This window comes from Ips typographus, linkage group LG6 (assembly GCF_016097725.1).
Source record: "Ips typographus isolate SLU linkage group LG6, UJ_Ityp_2.0, whole genome shotgun sequence".
Taxonomy (NCBI): domain Eukaryota; kingdom Metazoa; phylum Arthropoda; class Insecta; order Coleoptera; family Curculionidae; genus Ips; species Ips typographus.
This window is the reverse complement of record NC_138427.1, coordinates 7206403-7224738: the sequence shown is the minus strand read 5'-3', so window position 1 is coordinate 7224738 and position 18336 is coordinate 7206403. Positions and strand designations below refer to the sequence as shown.

At 34.6% G+C, this 18336-nt stretch overlaps 1 protein-coding gene across 1 annotated transcript in view; it reads right to left on the bottom strand.

The window, feature by feature from the left end:
- LOC145731087 (uncharacterized) overlaps nucleotides 1-14682 on the bottom strand; it is a 60423-nt gene extending 45741 nt beyond the window's left edge. Inside the window, exon 1 of the mRNA XM_081982677.1 lies at nucleotides 14285-14682. Coding sequence (XP_081838803.1) covers nucleotides 14285-14410 — 126 coding nt within the window. The 5' untranslated portion in view covers nucleotides 14411-14682. The remainder of the gene's footprint in view (nucleotides 1-14284) is intronic.
- Nucleotides 14683-18336: the final 3654 nt, after the last annotated feature.

Here is an 18336-nt window from a genome sequence, read left to right as displayed (position 1 = left end):
AACATCAACAGTCAATTAAGCAATCCACTTTAGATCGAACAATGCTCCGGTGTTTCGGCCAGTTCAGCCCTGATCCCAAACCAATCTAGTTTTTATAGCTGCATGGCATAAAAATGTATGATACTACTTCTTAAAATAATAAGGCTCCTACCCAATTTAGAAACAGATTTGCTGGCCATTAGTGGCTTTGATTCTTTGATTGTTTAGCTTTAATTAAAGATGGCCGCCGGGCCGCTAATTGAAAAGTGACAAGGCAGGAATCGGGTACCTTAATTAGGACTCAGACACCTTGAAAGCTTTGTTATGTTTGAAATCGAGATTTTTTTCAAGCCAGCTTGTTGAGGAAGTTAGGCTCATTTGCATTCAACTAGAATACCAGCCATAAACAACAACAGCTTTCAATAAAACGAAATCAATTTATCAATTGCCCAGCAAGTGCAATGTGTGTCGCATTTTTCCGACAATTCATAACATACAGCATGCAGGATTCTGCAGTGCAGTTGACGCCAGCGGATCGTCTTCTTGGCTCGGATGCCAATATTTCCTGCAATATTGTCAAGTGCTGATTTATTGAATTCGAACTAGGTACTTCTGTTCTCGATCCGGTTGTTTGTTTTCCGTCACATTTTACTAGCATCAGCATGGTTTTTACTTCTGTCCGAAGCCAAGTTTAAGTTTATTCAACTTTACGCTAGACTCCCTTAAGATGGTATTGGAACTATCAACAAACGTGTGATTTCTTAACTTTTCGTTTACATAAGAAAGAACGTAACGTAAATTCGAACCGTTCGAAGAGCCAAAATGTAAACTAGATTAACGTAATAAACAAAGTAAAGTAATACTAATTTGTATTAATCATTTATATGATTCATCCAATCCCCTAAGGAACAGCACATGTACTAATAATTCAACGAAATTTGATTACCTTTATTCTTTTATAGTTGCGTAACTGAAAACCCTATTAAATCTAATCACAGCTTCGAAACCCTTAGCTAAAATAATTGACGAATATAACGATGTAATTAGTTAGCGTTATTAAGTTTGAGTTATTAATCCTAAAATCAGATAGATTGAGTGTCCAAATTAGTTAACATAAAAAACACACATTTTTTCTTCAATATTTGTTTTTATTGTTACTGCTTATTATGTTTATTTTGAAAAATTGTCTTTTTCTAAGATATTACTTTTTTTGTCACTTTGCATACAACTTCCTTTCAAGTTTGAAAAGCAACACGAACAAATCTAAGAATATTAACATTAATAATATCTAAAATAGTGTACATTTTCGAATTAGCTTAATTAAAATGTCTTCCATCATTTACACTATTACGTCACCGAAATTCAATCCAATTAAACAGGCCCTACGAAGTCTTCTAAGGGGAATCTTTCTAAAGCAAGCAGCCGGTGGCAAAAGAGAACGATCTTGCAGGGTTTTCTCATTAAAATACGCACAAATCAAGCGAACAGCCGCAAGAATCGCAATAATTATTTAAAGCTCCGATCCGAAAGTAGCCGAGGCAATAGGAAGATCAAATAAAATGGAGCGAGTCAGTCGCTAATTCTAATTCCTTCGTTCATTAAGAGCCCCCGGAGGAATGTTGAGGAGTTATTTTCTGTAACATTAAGCCGATGCTTTGTTGTGCACGCCAGATGGTTCGCTATTTGTTTTTGGCCGCTACTTAGATAATTAAAGATCTTAGAGGTTTTAAAATTGTTGAGGAAAGAAATGAATGAAACCCATTCTGAAAATAGATTGCCGAAACGTTTTTGCTCTTGCTGGTTCGTTCGGTGACGGACCACACGCGCGCTAGTCTTTCGAAACAGTTTGTGTTGAGTTGGTACCGAATCAATAATATCGTTTTATTGCTAAGAGTAGTTACTTTATAGAAGAATCGTACAGGGAGGCAATAAAAGATAATTGTAAAATGTGGCAGCCCGACTTCCAAATTAGACATTCCTCGATGAAATGAGGGGCCTCGGGCTACAACTGAAACTCCTCGGATCTTGATAGCGTTTTAACTGTAACAAGTGCTTTTACCTTTATTAGACTCCCAGATATCCGATAAAAGCGGGACCATATCACCGACTGATTATAGTTATTAGACGGAAATACTAAGAGAAGATTTTTGGGACCGACGGTTTCGGTGGTGCCCTCTGATTATCTCTTCGATAAATTAGAATAATTATATCACGAACCGTGTCCTAATTTGGGGCGCTTTATAGTAAAGCTCAACCACTATTCGTTTTTTGTAAACAGTTCTTAGAAGGTTTTTTCCATTTTTACCGGACAATTACCACAAAGCTCGCATGCACATAAGCAAATAGAACTGTCCTGGTTCTCGAGCTGGTTCAAACAATCGGCGGTCCGCTCGCGAGCAAAGACAAAAGCGGCAGAGTTGAAACGAAAAAAAAAAAGAACGAAAAGTCGAAAAATAAATGTCGGAAACTCGGGAACTTTTAAAGCCGAAGCCACGGCAAACGTGGCCCTGGCAAATATTTATTTAAAAGCGGCTCATTTCTACCTTCAACGTCTCTTGTTATTTCAAGAATGTATAAAATATTAAATTCAATTAAATATTAGTTGAGTGGATGGATTGTTCTGTCTCTGTAGAGACTTTAAAGAACATATTTAAAATAAATGTTTCATGTACGGAGGTTATGAATGTTGAAACAAAAACGACTCACCCTTAAAACTTTTGACTAAACAGCAGGAATTATGCTGGGTCTTACCTGAAATAAAAAAGCGATATTAAAAAAAGAACAATAATAATTACTATGTGCAGATTAACAAATATAATAGGATACTTTATTTCAATTAAGATTTTATCCAAAATTTTACTTATCGAATATATATTAGCCAATAAAACATCAAACATAATTTTGCTACAAAGATCTTCACTTTACTGGCACTAAAAGTTACTCTTTGTACTTTCCTGGTAGTTTTAATAATAATCCTAACTTGCCAAACAATTCCAATCCTGCTATATCATCTCTTATTTGTTCCAACGTGAGTGTCTCAAAAAAGAGATATCTGGTTCCCTGAAGAGCCTCTGAAGTATTTCATTCTCTACTGCACATTCTAGATTCTGGATTTGGTAGTTCTTCCAACTTGATGTTGGTGGTTAGGCTTACCGGCTTCTTCAGTTCCCAGTAAAGTGCAAAATATCTTTTGCTCTTTTCTTAGTCAGTCTGCAATTTTATTTTCTTTCATTGTTTTGGTATCTTGTTGTGCGAAGAAGGTCCATTTTGTTTAATACCAGGGTCTCTATGAATTCTTGATCGGTTTTTGAAACATTTTCAACAGACTTTAGTGTATTTAATACCTCCAGACACACTGTGGGTTTAATTGTTTTGATACGACTTACTTATCATTTCTTTGGCCAAGGTTTGTTATTGCTGTTATTTCTGCCTGGAATACGGTTGACATACTGATTAGGTTTATAACAAAATTATTCCTTTCTTCTTTTGTATAGCAATTTTCACTTGTACCTATGCACACTGCTGGATACTAAATGGTTTTTCTGGTACTTCAAGTTCTGTCAATATTTGACTATGTAGTTTTCTGTACTCTTATTGGGGTGTCCTGGAGTAGTTTGTTTCTGGAGATTTCAGTACTTCTGCTTCCACAACCAGGTGTAGTGATGGCATTTGCCAATATTGAAATCAGTGACGATGATAACTTATGTTTAGAGAAATGGAATCTTACAGTTGATGTATTTTTACTAGATATGACTTGTTTTGTGGTTAACCATTCCATTGAACAAATTCTTGCTAACAATTACACTTTTCTAGGGTCAGTAGGAAATTTCTTTGTCGTTTATCGACGTTATCGTTTATGTTTTTACCTAATAACTAAGTTTAACCAAATAGAAATTATATTTTCTATCATCAGATGATTTTCGAAGGACTTTTGAGTTTAATGGTGTTAACAACTGACATATTTTTCGGTTTTTTGTGATATAACTATAACTTCTCCTACCTATACTCCTATCTCGTTATTTGGTTTTTGATGCTTCGTGTGTGTGTACCGTTTTCTGGATTTTTTCTGACTTTTTAAGTTATAAGGTTCTAATAAGATTGGTACTATTACTTTGATCAAAATTAATTTTGACGAAGAAGAAAATTTGTTGATATTAGGTCTTAGGTGAGCATAAACCCACTTTTTTAGACTCTCTGTCTCTTTGGATGATAAGGATGTGTCAGATGGGGAAACCAGCTATACCTCAATTTTATTGACATAAACGATGATCCAATATTCGATCAAACATTAGGACATCTAATAAATCTACCTCTACATTAGCAAAACATGTTGATGTAACAAGATCTCTGGGAGGTTAATTTTGAATAGTAAATTAACAGACAGTAAAACCTGTTCAGTTTTAATGTCTTTAAAACACTGATGCCAATAAATAATCATTTTGTCATTAGCATTAATGTTTCAGTGGGTGCCCATCTGCCGCAAAGCTTTTTCAATTAATCCCATATCTGGTTTCAAACCGAAAAAAACATGAACGCAACCAAAAAGACGCCTCAGGTTAACCACGAAAAAGAAGATCGGAGACCCTCCCGGAGGACGTACCGATGACGATCCGCGACCCGGGGACAGATCATCATGAAACCGAGCTTTATTAACAAATTCTGACAAGTCACCTCTGGCGGCCATAACACAAAGGTCCTCACAAACAATTACCTTGAAAACCGAATTAGGCAAGTCATCGAGTGTAAACTTTGCCGGAACAAAAAACGACTCGCGGGCCATCAAAAAACTCGAGTCCAGATCGAGAACCGTTTTATATTTCAATTTGTTTTGAATTTAGAAGCAGCATTCTTGAAAAATTGAGTTATGTTTTTGTCAAGATTTGGATGTGAGATAATGTTCATTCAGTTTAATGGCACGCCTCTATCGGAAACGGTCATTTTTAGAAACGTTTCCAATGATTGCCCTCCTCGGATTGATGCTCCCGGGCCGCAGCCGTTCTGTTCAAATTGATTTTAAATTTTAATGCTCTAAAACTAATGTTAAATTAATGAGAATTTTATACCGGCTTATTACTATATGTATAAAACGATCTGGCAGTAATACATTTTTAATGAGCCGACGAGGAAGACACGGGGAATTTTCTCTAATACGTTAACTCGTAAAGGTATTTATCCTCGAGTCTGAGAATCTCTCCGTCGAATTGATTAATCGAATTAGTCTTTGTCGGGTGGGGATTTTCAAGTTAATAAAGTGATCAACATTTGCCGACGTTCTATTTACTTAACGAGTCTCGGCCAAACTGGGTTTCTCACATACATTTTTCATAAGGTTTATGTGGCTACATTTATACCAGTTCGTATAGAGGGAAATGCAAACATGAAGTAATCTTCTTGGTCAAGTAATTCTCATTTTCTTTGTCGAGATATTAAATTTTTTCCGTTAATTACGTTGTTTCGTAAACGTATCTGTTACACACAGCAACAGATACGTTCCGACTTTGATTGATTGCCCACCATTTCGCTCAACTCTTTTCCAAATTAGTTAAGATTTGACGGCTGGTAAAAGTTTGGCCCCCAATGAAAATCAGCCAATTATCGTTATACAAGTTGATGGAGTCGGCTCGTTCTAAACGTCGGAAGCGGCTCGGCGGTTGTTTGAATACGCAAATTCGTTGCGGAAGTGTCTAATTTACTGTTGAGGCAAATAAAATGTCGATATGGAACTCCACCGAGAACTCCACTCTATAGAACGACTTGGTATAAACACAAACCGAACAGAAGATAAATGGTTCTCTAAAAGTAATTGTTGAGTTTAATGGCGCCAGTACGATTTGCAACACGACGTTCTGATGCTGTATTTTATTAAGTTTCACTTCAAGATTAAGCTCCAAAGCAAGCTTTCGGAATACTGTTTAGTTTAGACAAGTCATAAGATTAAATTTTATTTGTGCAAATTACTTTTAAAGCTCTTTCAAAAACACTGTGAAATATTTCTACTTACATAATAGGTGGAGAAGAATAACTACACAAAATTATTGTTTTGGGAACATATCCTAACCAATTTTCTTCCAGTTATGTACCACTTTTCAAACTCTTAATTTTTAGAGACTTGGGTTGGTTATTTTTGGCATTTTTTTAGATCACTACACTGTATATTACATTTTTCCCATTATTTTTATATAAAAAAGCTCCCCTTTCAACCAAGTTGACGGTGAATCTAATTGACTCTGTAAATTTTTCTCTGGCATTGCGAGAAAGTTTCTAACAATGTCAATTACTTTCTGGCCATTGTCAGATTTGTTTGGACAATGCCAGGTAGTTTCTGGGTTTCTGGTATTGCCATCATCAACCAAGTCAGTTTTTTGACTCAGTTTTGATTCAAACCTGTTTTTGAAATTATTTTTACTTTAATCCGACGTTCTGTCTTGGCTTATCAACTAGTAGTACATAGTAATGTTATTGATGTATGAAATGTTTCTTGCAATGCCAGAATTTATTTAGCAATGGTAGAAACTATTTGGCATTGTTAGAATCTATTTGTTAGTGTCAGAAACTAACTTAACTTACTTAGCTACTTCATAAACGCCTCACAGGATTTATTCACTTATAAAAGTGAGTATAAATACTAGTACATTGTCATTTTCTCGTTTTTTGGTAAAACACAACTTTTTGGCACATTGAATTAACAGAAGCTCTAGAAAAAGTGGTGGTTAAACTTAAAAATGATTAAGTGAGAATCAACTTTACCAGTGGCTAACAAATGGAAACAAGATTGATTCAATATAATTTTTTATTTGCGCCCTAGTGTGGTAAAGTTACTCAAAACTCCCTCTCGGCTAATTTTTTTCAAAATTTACAACAATAGTGCCAAAAGGCATAAGAAGTTCACACTAGTAACTTTCTGGAAAATTCTGAATTTTAAATTGTCATATTATTATAACATAACAGGCCTCTCACAATTTAGTGTCTAATTTTTAGTAAAATGTTGATACTAACTATGTCAAATACACATTTACATGGACATTTATCAAATTTGCTCTAGTTTGCATTTATTAGTAAATTTTCAGTGATTTTTTGAAAATAACTGACGGTAACAAGATTTTCGTGTTTTTGAGTGACATCTGGCCGATATTCTGGTTTGGTCATTATGTGTCCTGTTTCATCGCGTGTCGATTCGTTAGACTTCGATGTTAACCTCGTGACAAATGGCGGACACGACCATTGTACATTTTCCCCGATTCTCGCCGAAAAAACCAATTTGCATTAACACAAATTTGTCCGGACTGGCGTGGGCCGACGACTTACGATCCGTGATTTCTTTGTGTCTTTCTGGTCCCGTATTTATGTGTGGCTACGTATCCCATCCCGACGTCTGATGCACAAAAATGTCTCACAGCTGGTTGCGAATTCATTAGGGCGACGGTTTACACGACCGACCATTTTCTTATGGCCGGGATAATATAAAATATATTAATGCCACGTTGAATGTGCACACAGGCACGACCATACAAATAGCTGAGACCAAATGGGCTCTTCTTTATGATATATGTTCCTGTTAGCCTTTATGATTTTTTCTCGTTATTTGCATTTTATTTGATTATTATCAGCCGTTATTACGGTTTTATTAGCGCCCGCCTGTCACTGACCGAATGTTTTATTATCTGTCTGTACGTTGAAGTTAATTAGAAAATTACAGTGGGTCACTGCAATGGCTCCACACACACACACACTAGGAGTTATGGATTCAATCAACAGAAAAAAAGTACGTGAACGAGCCATATTAAAGAGGCGACGTGGGCAGCTGGAAACAATGTGTTATATTTTGCATACCACAATAGGCCATTCATTCTAGAAAGACCTTACAGAAAACACAATGCCCGAGACGACCGTAGCTTAGAATAAACATATGTAGTTGTTTGTTGTTGCTAACTTTATTAGGACTCCACATGTTGAAAAGTTTCTTTATTACTCTACGAGTTCGAATGTTTTATACGTTTGCCACTTTTCAACTTTAACTTCGAAACAAACACACTTAAAAGACTATGTTTATCACACTGTTTGGTCCATCCAGTATTAAGTCCAACTTGGATGTTTGCCAAAAACTTTGCCTGACTTCTTCACAGAAATTATGCTCAACAAACTGTTTTGCTAATAGAGAAATAATGTTTAACTCAGAAGAATATGAAATAAATTATAGGTTATATAACGAGTAGTGTTTGTTCAAAATATTCCATTCAATGTTAGAGGAAGTATAAACAAAAGCAAATAATAAAGCAGAAAAAATAATGAGCCAAAACTGGCCTCTCTAGCTCTTCATGTTACCGAGATATTGAATTTAAAAAAGTAGTAAAAAAAGACCCCTAATAGCTATACCCCCCCTAATAGCTATACATTTTTTGAAAAATGATAAATTTTAAAGTGTTTTTTTTTTGTACTTATCTAACTTAATTTATGGTCCTTTGATATAAATATGCCCTTTGGTGTGCATTGGAACCTTCCTGAATCAAAATAAAAAATTGCCAAAATTGTACTTTTTGCAAAAATGTCATTTTTTCAATTTTTGATTTATTGTAACTTTTTTATTTAAACTCTTATAGACCACTAAAACGCCATTAGAAAAAAACTACAAAATGCGCCAAAACTGGCCTCTCTAGCTCTTCATTTTACCGAGATATTGAATACAGCATTGAAATGCAGAAAAATACTAAATTGCTATGAAATTTTTTACATATAGTGTAGATGTCTTGATAACTCTATTCTGTATCGACTTCATATCCTGTTTATCATTATCAATTCGGTTCTAACCATTTGTTTAACAAAGTTTTCTTTTTTAGGAACACTCTAAAAAATAAAACTCTATTATTTTTGTTACCTCATTTGACAATCTAGTTATTGAATATTTCTGTTCTTTCTCCATAGTCTATTCTTTTGATTTTCACAAAAGTAACCAATGAACCCAATGAAAACAACTTTTTACTTTTCCGAGTTTATGATTAAAACATTTTTTGCTAAAGTATAGTTGAGATTGGTCGCATTCACTACTTTAGGCCATTTACAGTAACACTTTTCACCTCGTTTTCATGAGTTCTCTTTTAAAGATTTAAATTCCTTTTGTAAATGAGTAACAGTTCTGGAAGAAAAAGATGGAAATTGAACTTCCGCAAATGAAACTAGAAGACATGACGATTCCGCGGTGAAACACTAAAAAGTCGTTCTTGCACGTAGCCGAGTAGTTCTCTCTTGCTTTAATGTAAATTAACTTTAAAGTTCCCTGTGAAGTTGGTGTTCTTGCACTATATACATGCACCCTATCTTTTACATCGCAAACACTTCTAAGGACGTCCCGAACCGTTTTCCCCTTTCGCGACGCCATTACAACCGCCCCTCACAAAAGGCGCTCCACGTTTCGCGGGTAAGATTAAACGTGCCAGAAATAACTGTCCCAGCTATTGCTTTTGTACTATTCAATTTTCTTTTGTTGGCGACGAAAGAAGCTAGATTAGCAATTAAAATACGCCGCGCTCCGAAAACCGCATTAGCGGAACGGTTAACTCGGAAACGGCCGATTGAAGAAGTTAATTTAGCTTCAGGAGGATCCGCAGTTTTTCGGACGTGGGAAACGAGATTCCCGACTGAGGAAAATAATATATTCCCTGCTTTTTTCGTCTGTGTCTCTGTGTTTGTGTGTTTGTGCTTCTCTTCTATTTAACGAGCTTTTAAGCCGAGTTTACAAAAGCAGTTCGCGCGGACATGCAAACATTTTGAACGTGTTAGCCGCTCCGCTGGACGATTATCCCCACTCGTCGTTTATTTATGCCATTCCGCGGTTAATTTGGTTATTAAAGCTTGAAATAGCTTTGGTTGTGTTGGACAGATATAATACAGGAACGGCGTAAGGTTCTACAAGAGATACTTCAAAACCCTGAAGTAAAACCAAAAAATAATATATTTTTTTGAACTGAATTCCTGACTAAATTTCTACAATTTAAAAATTTGTGAATTTTTTCTATCTTTTACAATATAAACCAAACTCTAATATTCCGCGAGTTGATCTTAAAATCAGTAAAAACTCAATATATCAAATTCCAATAATGGAGATGACGTTTACCTAGTACTGTTCAATAAAATGTTTGAAATAGTGATGGGCGTAAATTTACCGGTAAGGTAAAGTAAAATTAAGTGTGACAGGAAAATTTATCAATTTTATCAGTAAATTTATGGGTCTAATTGAAATTTGCTTAAAACTTCCAGAGATTAGTGAATAAAATTGTGGTTTGAAATTTAAGCACCATGTAACTGGGTTATTTTTGTGAGTTCAGGGAGGTTGAACTACTAAAATTAACTGTCTTGAGCTCCTCTTTCCAGTGGTCTTGAGCAAAAAATTCTATCTGACCAATTGCATATAGAATGACCAAAAACAGTCAATCACAATAATTTTCATTTCATAAGTATTTGAACCTGATGGGAGCCTCAAAATTTGATACTTTGCTAACTTTGAATCCATCAGAGATTTTGCAGGGTTTTTGATATAGCATGTATTTGTTGAATGCATGGAAAATGGTACAGTCTCGGGTACAGTTAAACGAAAGAGAACAAGTAACATTACCCACGGATATAGTGACAGAAGACGTCCAAGAACAAAATGTTAACCTATTTTAAAAAATTGAACAAAAAAACTAATACTCATGCCTAATGCACTTTTTAATTGAATATCATCAGGTACTTTCAACAAAACACCTGCAATTTTTTGTTCAAAGTGTAAACTCAAAGAAACTGGCTGGATAAAGCACATCACAAAGTAGCTCTACCCGGTTACATAAGTTTCTGCCTGTATAACACCTCAATTTAGCTCCAAAATTTAAAAACGAATTTCTTAAATAACTCTTGGAGTTGATAGAAACCGTAAAAAACCTACTTTATAACCGCAATTCAATAAGGTACAGGGCCATTTTTTTACCTGGTAGTTAATTGAAGGCATAGCCTGAGGTACCTTGAAAGGTACCCAACTTAACTGGCGGTGGTTGTTAGATGCAAGAGCGAATTTGCGATTTAGGTGGAACCGTATTAGCTGCCAGAAAAAAAATTGAATCGGCGTTTAATGTTGACCCGGATGGATGAACCGGGTCGGTCAAAAAAAAAATAAATTAGCTTTTCTAAATTTAATTTGATCAGACCTGCGGGGAGGAATTAGAATTAGATTAATCGGGAACTTCAATTTGCTTAAGAGAATGGTAAAAAGTTGTACAAAAAAACCCTCATCAAAATCGTGCAGACCGTTGAATTATTAATTTAAAATTGGCGAAGTTTTTGTCCTGTAATCCTTCCTACTTTTTTTAATTCTAATAAGAAATTTGATGATCACTGGGTCTGCATGAAATGCCAAAGTTTTTTAGTTCATGATTTAAAAGAACCTGACTGAATACCTCGAAGGTAATCGTAACAACTTAATCGACGGTATTGCAGTGCGGTCAAAGTTCAATATCTCAAAAACAGATCCAAATAAATAAATCCCACGAACAGGCGGGACAACGGGATCTTTAATACCGAGCGTTGTGCTCGCGATGAAATATCTCTCGTTACCACTCCAATTGTTATTTGAAATCTAACCTAACATTTAACGCCGAATCGTGCACCGAAGCGCTATCAACCCGGTTTTGTGACTGTGTTTCGTATCTCTGATCTCTTCTGCTCTAACCCGGAGATGCGATCTTAAAGCCTCTTCGTGACTGTCGTTGCTGAATCATTTCGTTGAAAGAAAGCATCAGGTGCTGTGTTCTTGATGAACGGAAGTGATCTTGTTACCAGAACGGTCATGTTCCTCTAGAGGGGTTAATTGATTTTGCTTTTCATGTTCCTTTTCGGATTCCGTCCAGGATGATAGTTAATCATGTCAGCAAACCACAGGGAATTGCTTTTAGAGCCAACGATAAAAGGGCGCTGAAAACATTATCTTTGTATCATTATTTATACAGGAAATACGTGAAACACGTTTGATAAACTCACACCCATACACACCCACATATACATCACATTTGATCTTCATTTTTGATGAACATTTCACACTAATATGGAAGTTTTCCAATAATAATAATTAAGTTCCAAACACTGCTTTGATGATTAAATATAGATCGGTATTCAAACCAACAGCCCTTAGTCTGCTGACCTTAAAACGTGAATAAATTAAGAATTTTTTAAACTAAGTTTTATATCATGACAGCATTTTCCCACAATAATTATCACATTTTAATAAATACATACGGCTTAATTGCCGTGTATAATTTGCATTGTAAGAATATGTGAGAAACATTTTAGCTTCCCCTTACTTAAAAATTAAAAGTGGAAAATGTTTATTATTGCATGTCTTATATGGTTTTTGCATGTTTTCTTAGTCAGTTTTGGTCAAATACCACATGGGGTAGTAGTAAGTAGTTTTGGAAAAGCATGAATCCATTTTTTCAATAATTTAAGGTTTCAATGTATCTTGACTGAAATATATTTTGCATTAAGAAAATTGTTACAACCCTTACCTAACCTAACCTAACCTAACCTAACCTAAATTTTCCAAAACAGATTTTGATTCTGCCTTTAAAATCTGTACAAAAAAAAGTTAAATTTAGCCACTGTATGCTAATTTAATTATTTTTTGTTTAATTTTTTTTAGTTTTTCTGCCAGCTTAAACTTCTGGTAGAGTAAGTTTAGCACTTTGAATACTTCTGAAGATATTTGGTTTACTAGAACAAGTGTAAAAGCTATTTATTAATTTCCCCTGGGATTTGCTGTTTTTACTGTTCCTAGATCATAGAATTTCTGTCCCTAACCAGTCCATTCCAGACTTTGTTTTAAACTGGTAAGGAACAGTTAGGCACTGAGACTATTTTTGGGTTTTAATTAGTTTTGGTTAACTTGAATTTAAGCATTAATTTTTAATTCGTAATATGTTGTAGTAGTAATTTCAACTTGTCATTCTTCGTTAATATTGTGGATTAGATAATATTACACACATTCACTTGCCAAATAATAACATGCTAATTATCCCCGAATTTGAGCTAACTAGCTAAAAATTATCATTTCATTTAACATGAGGTGTTATAACATTTTTCAGAGTAATTATTCCAAACATGACCCACTTGGCACCAAAAGTACATTAATTCAATGCAGTATTTCACCACAATTGGTTTATTAAATTTTCAGACTATTCACAGGATACCGGAGATTATCCTAAACATTTTTCAGTTCCAGTGGTTAGGCATTAATAATAATAAACACAAAACATAATAGAAGTTCAATAATTAAAATCCCATTTGAGGAATTTACCATACACTATGCACAATTTAATCACTGTTAAAATGAAGAGATTTGTCACGGCACATGCAGCAGTTTAATAATCATAAATTATGTCGCTATATACTTTGTAGTAATCAATCATAGTTTTGACAAATCACTTTATTAATTCTTTTCCTTTATTACTTCATGCCAGATTCAAATTCTTAATTATTGTCTATGATTATGTTACACAGTGTGTACACACACTTTTTGAATTATAATATTGGAATTTGTTTCTATCCTGCTTTTCACACACATTAACCTGCTGGTACTTTAGGTATATTTAGAAGTGAAATCCTCATAAAACGACTGAAATTGTGAGACGGAAATGTACTGGATGGCATTTATTGGTGAGGGTGTTTACGATGTTTTCCAAAAGGTTTCAAAATAGTGTTTTGAGGATAGATAGTTTTTTCGGGTAGTAAAACAGGTTACAGATCAACTAAACTGTCTTTGATTTCTTGAAGAAACGCATCAGCATTAAACTTTATGATATCTACAAATCTGAATTTTAAATCTACAACTTATATTCCTGTTAAGTGATATCGACTCTTTGACTAAATTAGGTAGTGGGGATGACACTGACAGTACACTACAAAATTTAAGGGTATGCATTATGCAACAAACATGGTGAAATTAACTTTTCGCTGTTGCAACGGCATCTTTATACAAATTTAATGAGCTGCAGCATTTCCTATAAACATATTTTGTTTTATTTTCCGCAGGTAAAGACAACTCTATGCCGATTAAGGTCATTAACCAATACAACTACAAAGACGTCCTTAATTAAGTTCAATAAAATAAATAAACTCAATGATATTGCCAGCAAACATGTCTGACTGGCTGATTTAACATCACTCGTTTCCATGTAAGGAGAAAGCAAAAGCTGCTGAAAAACTAGAGTTACATCCTAATCAAGAGAAGATTAAGGGCACTTTTATCCACTATTTACATTCTCATTAGTCTTGATTTATTAGTTACCTTTTCTAAGCAAGTGGCTCTACACTGAGCGACTCTCAATGGACTAGCGATATCCTGCTCGCCGACCGCCAAACCAGCCTGGCAAGCATACAAAGTCGAAAGCACTAACAAAATCCAAGAAGACATCTTCGTCTTTAGAATCCTCGGAACGTCAAAATAAAAATTCACTTTTAAGGGATGAAGCCACACTGAAATTGCATAACGCACTTGATGATGTCACTAGAGACACTCACTAATACAAAGTTGACACTTGAAAAACAGTTTGGATTTCCCCAGAAAATTGATGATCCAAGATGAGCAAATATCTCGTAAGTCTCACCCGGCTTTTTACGATGTAAACCAGCCTTAACCGACTAAAACAGCGTCCGAGCACAGACTGAAACTGAAGTGTAAAGCGCGTTTTAGCTGACTATTTCTCTTGTTGATCCACGTCCGTGGGCCAGGTCGGAGCAGCTCGGAGTAGCTCGGTGCAGTCCGTATGCCCTTTTGAAGGGGTTGTTAAAGAATATGTGTGCATCGGACACGTTAAGGGGTGTTTCCAGGCCGTGCGGTGGTTCTTTTGTGGCTTTTCAAAATTAGCATTCTCGAAAAAGAATCGGGAGGTACGAACCGGAAGAGGCTTGACGTCGGCTATTAGTATATAGGTTTACATAATAGAGAACAGGTTTTTTTTGTAATGGTCGGAAAGATGGCGGAAGGGTTGTGTGGATGTTGTCGGGTTTTGTACAACTAAAGAGGATTGGATTGCATTCCATGGATTGTCGTTGAAATTTTATTCTTTCCGGTAGTCGCAACGAGACAGATCAACAGAAAGTATTATATCCAACAATACAAAGAAAGGCAATGTATTAGTCTTCCAACAAAACAAAAACTGTATAAATCAGAAAAATGTGAATCTAATGAAACAATGTCTAAGGAGAGTTTGAACTTGTGAACGATGTTTAATGTAGAAACAGCAATTTGTAATACAACTTTCTTTCTGGCAGTGTTTTACTCACTTGCTCCCTCTTATCAACGAATCATAAATAGCACCACACTAACTGATTTAGGTATATTACTTGTAACAAAAAATATCTATATTCAGTGCATCCAACCACAAAAAATCATCTCCATCTTTAATTGTAGAAGGGATCTTGAGTAAATACAATACATTTTTTATCAAACTCCATTATAGGCAAAAACTGGAATAATGATATAACGGATGTTACCGTGCTGATAACTCTTTCATTAGTATGGAAATGTGATCAAAACAAAAATTTGTTACATAACAGCAATATGAAGATAAAAGGAAATTAAGAGTATGACGAGAGATAGAGATATTTTCCTCTTTTTCAATGCACGTAAACATAAAGTTGCAGTTTAAACGGTATTTGTAAGTTATAAATAATTCTAACCTTTCGGGAAAAGCAGGACTTAATTGGAAACGCGAAAAACATAAGAAACTTTACAATATTTTTTAGTACTGGTTGGAGAAGATGGCTTATGATATCTTTGAATAGAGGACATAGTGTTAAATAATTGACCAAACATAATATTTGTACATATAGATTTTGGTAGACTACTTAAGTAACAAAGCACGATATAGATACTTTTCCCATAAAAACATAATTGTATGAGATATTATAGTTTTCTTGTACCTAGCTTAAGTTAATGGCACTTACATACAGTTTATTACTTGAAAATACACTTAAACCATCCAAAGCAGACATGTAGAGTACAGATTCTGTGAAAATGTAATGAACTGACCACTCAAACTTTTTGGCAGTTGTATCTATAATGATGAAGATTTTCCTTTACAACCCATTTAGTTGGTGACTTCTTGTGTTCTTTAAGCTGGAATTATACTAAGTTCTAACCCAAAAATTAGAAGAGCTAACCTAACCTAGCCATTTTTTGGGAGTTTGGGAATTTTTACAAAAGTTAATAATAAACCGCAATGTTGACTAAAAATCAAAATTAGTAGGGAAACAGCATTATTACTCAACTGAAACCTGTTCAAAACATCTTTTAATCTCGAATGAAAAGAATCCAATTTCATAAAGTAAGCTAACTTTGGCATCGATTCAGTCCTCCAGTAAAATTAATTTATTCAATTTCTACTTTGTTGCCTTAACGTCGAACTTGTTATTCAACATAAACATAGCGAATAAATTCTTCAGAAGAATCAATTGAAAACAATTTAATTTCGTTTTGCATTCACAATGGAAACGGCGCGGTATTTTTATTTTGCCATTCGAAAACTGGAAGGCAGGTATCCAGAGTTATTTGCCAAGTTTCCGAGAAGAAAGATTAAAGGGACGGCTTTGTGTTTAGCTTTTTAAATGTAAATTAGGCTTATCCAGCCAGAAACGGGACGGCATATTAAAGAATCATAAAAACTCCTTCTAGATTCGGGATTTTGATTTCGATGCCAGTACTGCAAGATTAACATTTTTTTATTAAAGGTGGGTGTAATGGATTTTTTTCTAAATTGTCTTTTAAACTGAAGCGTTCAATGAATAATTCAATAGAGCTAGCAACTTTCCTTCTTTTTATGCCGGCTGCCGTTCCGGCTTATTTGTCTTTTGTAAATGGAGTAATTTATAAAAAAAAGGCGGGCTGGTAATTACCTTTGTCGGAATAATTACCAGCCTAAGCTCGGATTTCGTTTCTGATTAAGTTTAAATAATTACGGTAAAAGTGTAATTTACATTTGAAATACATCCAATTCTCATGTCAGCAGCAGCAATAAATTCCTGTTGTAGAGCAACTAAGTTAATAATGTCCGTTTACTCAACATTTGCTAAGTTGAGTTTAAGGACATCTTAGATAAGTTTAGTTTAGACTGTGTTATTTTGCACTTGATCTGTCACATTCAAACTTCAACTTAGCTTAAGTTGTACTTAAAATTGACATCTTTAAATCTTTACCTACAGCTGGATTCAAACTGCAATCTAAAACTCATAAAATTTCAAATATATGTATTTTTTGCAGTAATATTGGTTACTTTTTGAAAAATATAGAGTTTTAAATTTTTTCTATATTCCTGACAAACACTGAATGAAATTAAGACAGTTGTAACAAAGTTGACACCTGGCAAAATTAGTCACATGACTTTTAAGCAGTCAAATTGTTGAAAATTTGGTATACTATTAAATTCAATTTCAAAATTGTAAGAGACATCACGTGTGACTTTGATGATCCAATTATTTGGAGCTTGCAACACTGTAAAGGCCAGTTGACACCTGTCAAACAGGCACGTGACCAAACCAAATTTAGACAATTTCAAAAATACGTTGAAAATTTAGTTTACGGAAACAGTTGTAGAAGGAATTTTGAACTTGCAACATTGTAAAAGCCAGTTGAAAACCTGTCAAAAACTATAACGTGACTTTTAAAATATAACTTAAACGTTGAAAATTATATTAAATCCAATTTAGGTATTTGTAAAAACTCAAATTGTAAGAGCCACGTCACGTGATTGAAACGTCAAAATCAATCACGTGACGATAAAAAACAGTTTGAAATAAATCAGTTGTAGAAGCTGAAATGGTTAGAGATTCGTCACGTGACTGATTATGTCATTTTGAACTTAAAACACAGTAAAGACCACTGTCAAAAATAGTCACGTGACCTTCAAAATGTAGTTTAAAAAATGATTCAAAGCCTATTCACACTATGTTTGTTGTATGACTTCTCCCTTTTTGGCAATGTATTCTAAAAAGGTAATTTGATTTCATCCCCTTTAATTTATAAGGGTAAAGCGCCATCTCCGAAATGTTAAGTAAACATCTTGTTTTGTAGCAATCTGTCAATTTTTTGCCACATTTATAAAACTCAACACTTTCAGCCCCCTAAGCTGAGGCTAGATAAATGCCTTTTAATTTTTTTGCCTTACTCTTGAAGAGTTCTAGGTTTTTGTACCTTGAGCATTCATTAACGAAACTGCCCCTTTTTACCAGCCCGTAAAAACCCAGCTTTAAAACGCAAGTCGTAAATATAATACAACTTTCAACGTTCTACTAATTAAAATACATGACTCGAAGTCAGAATTAATCCCTCGGCCTATGGAA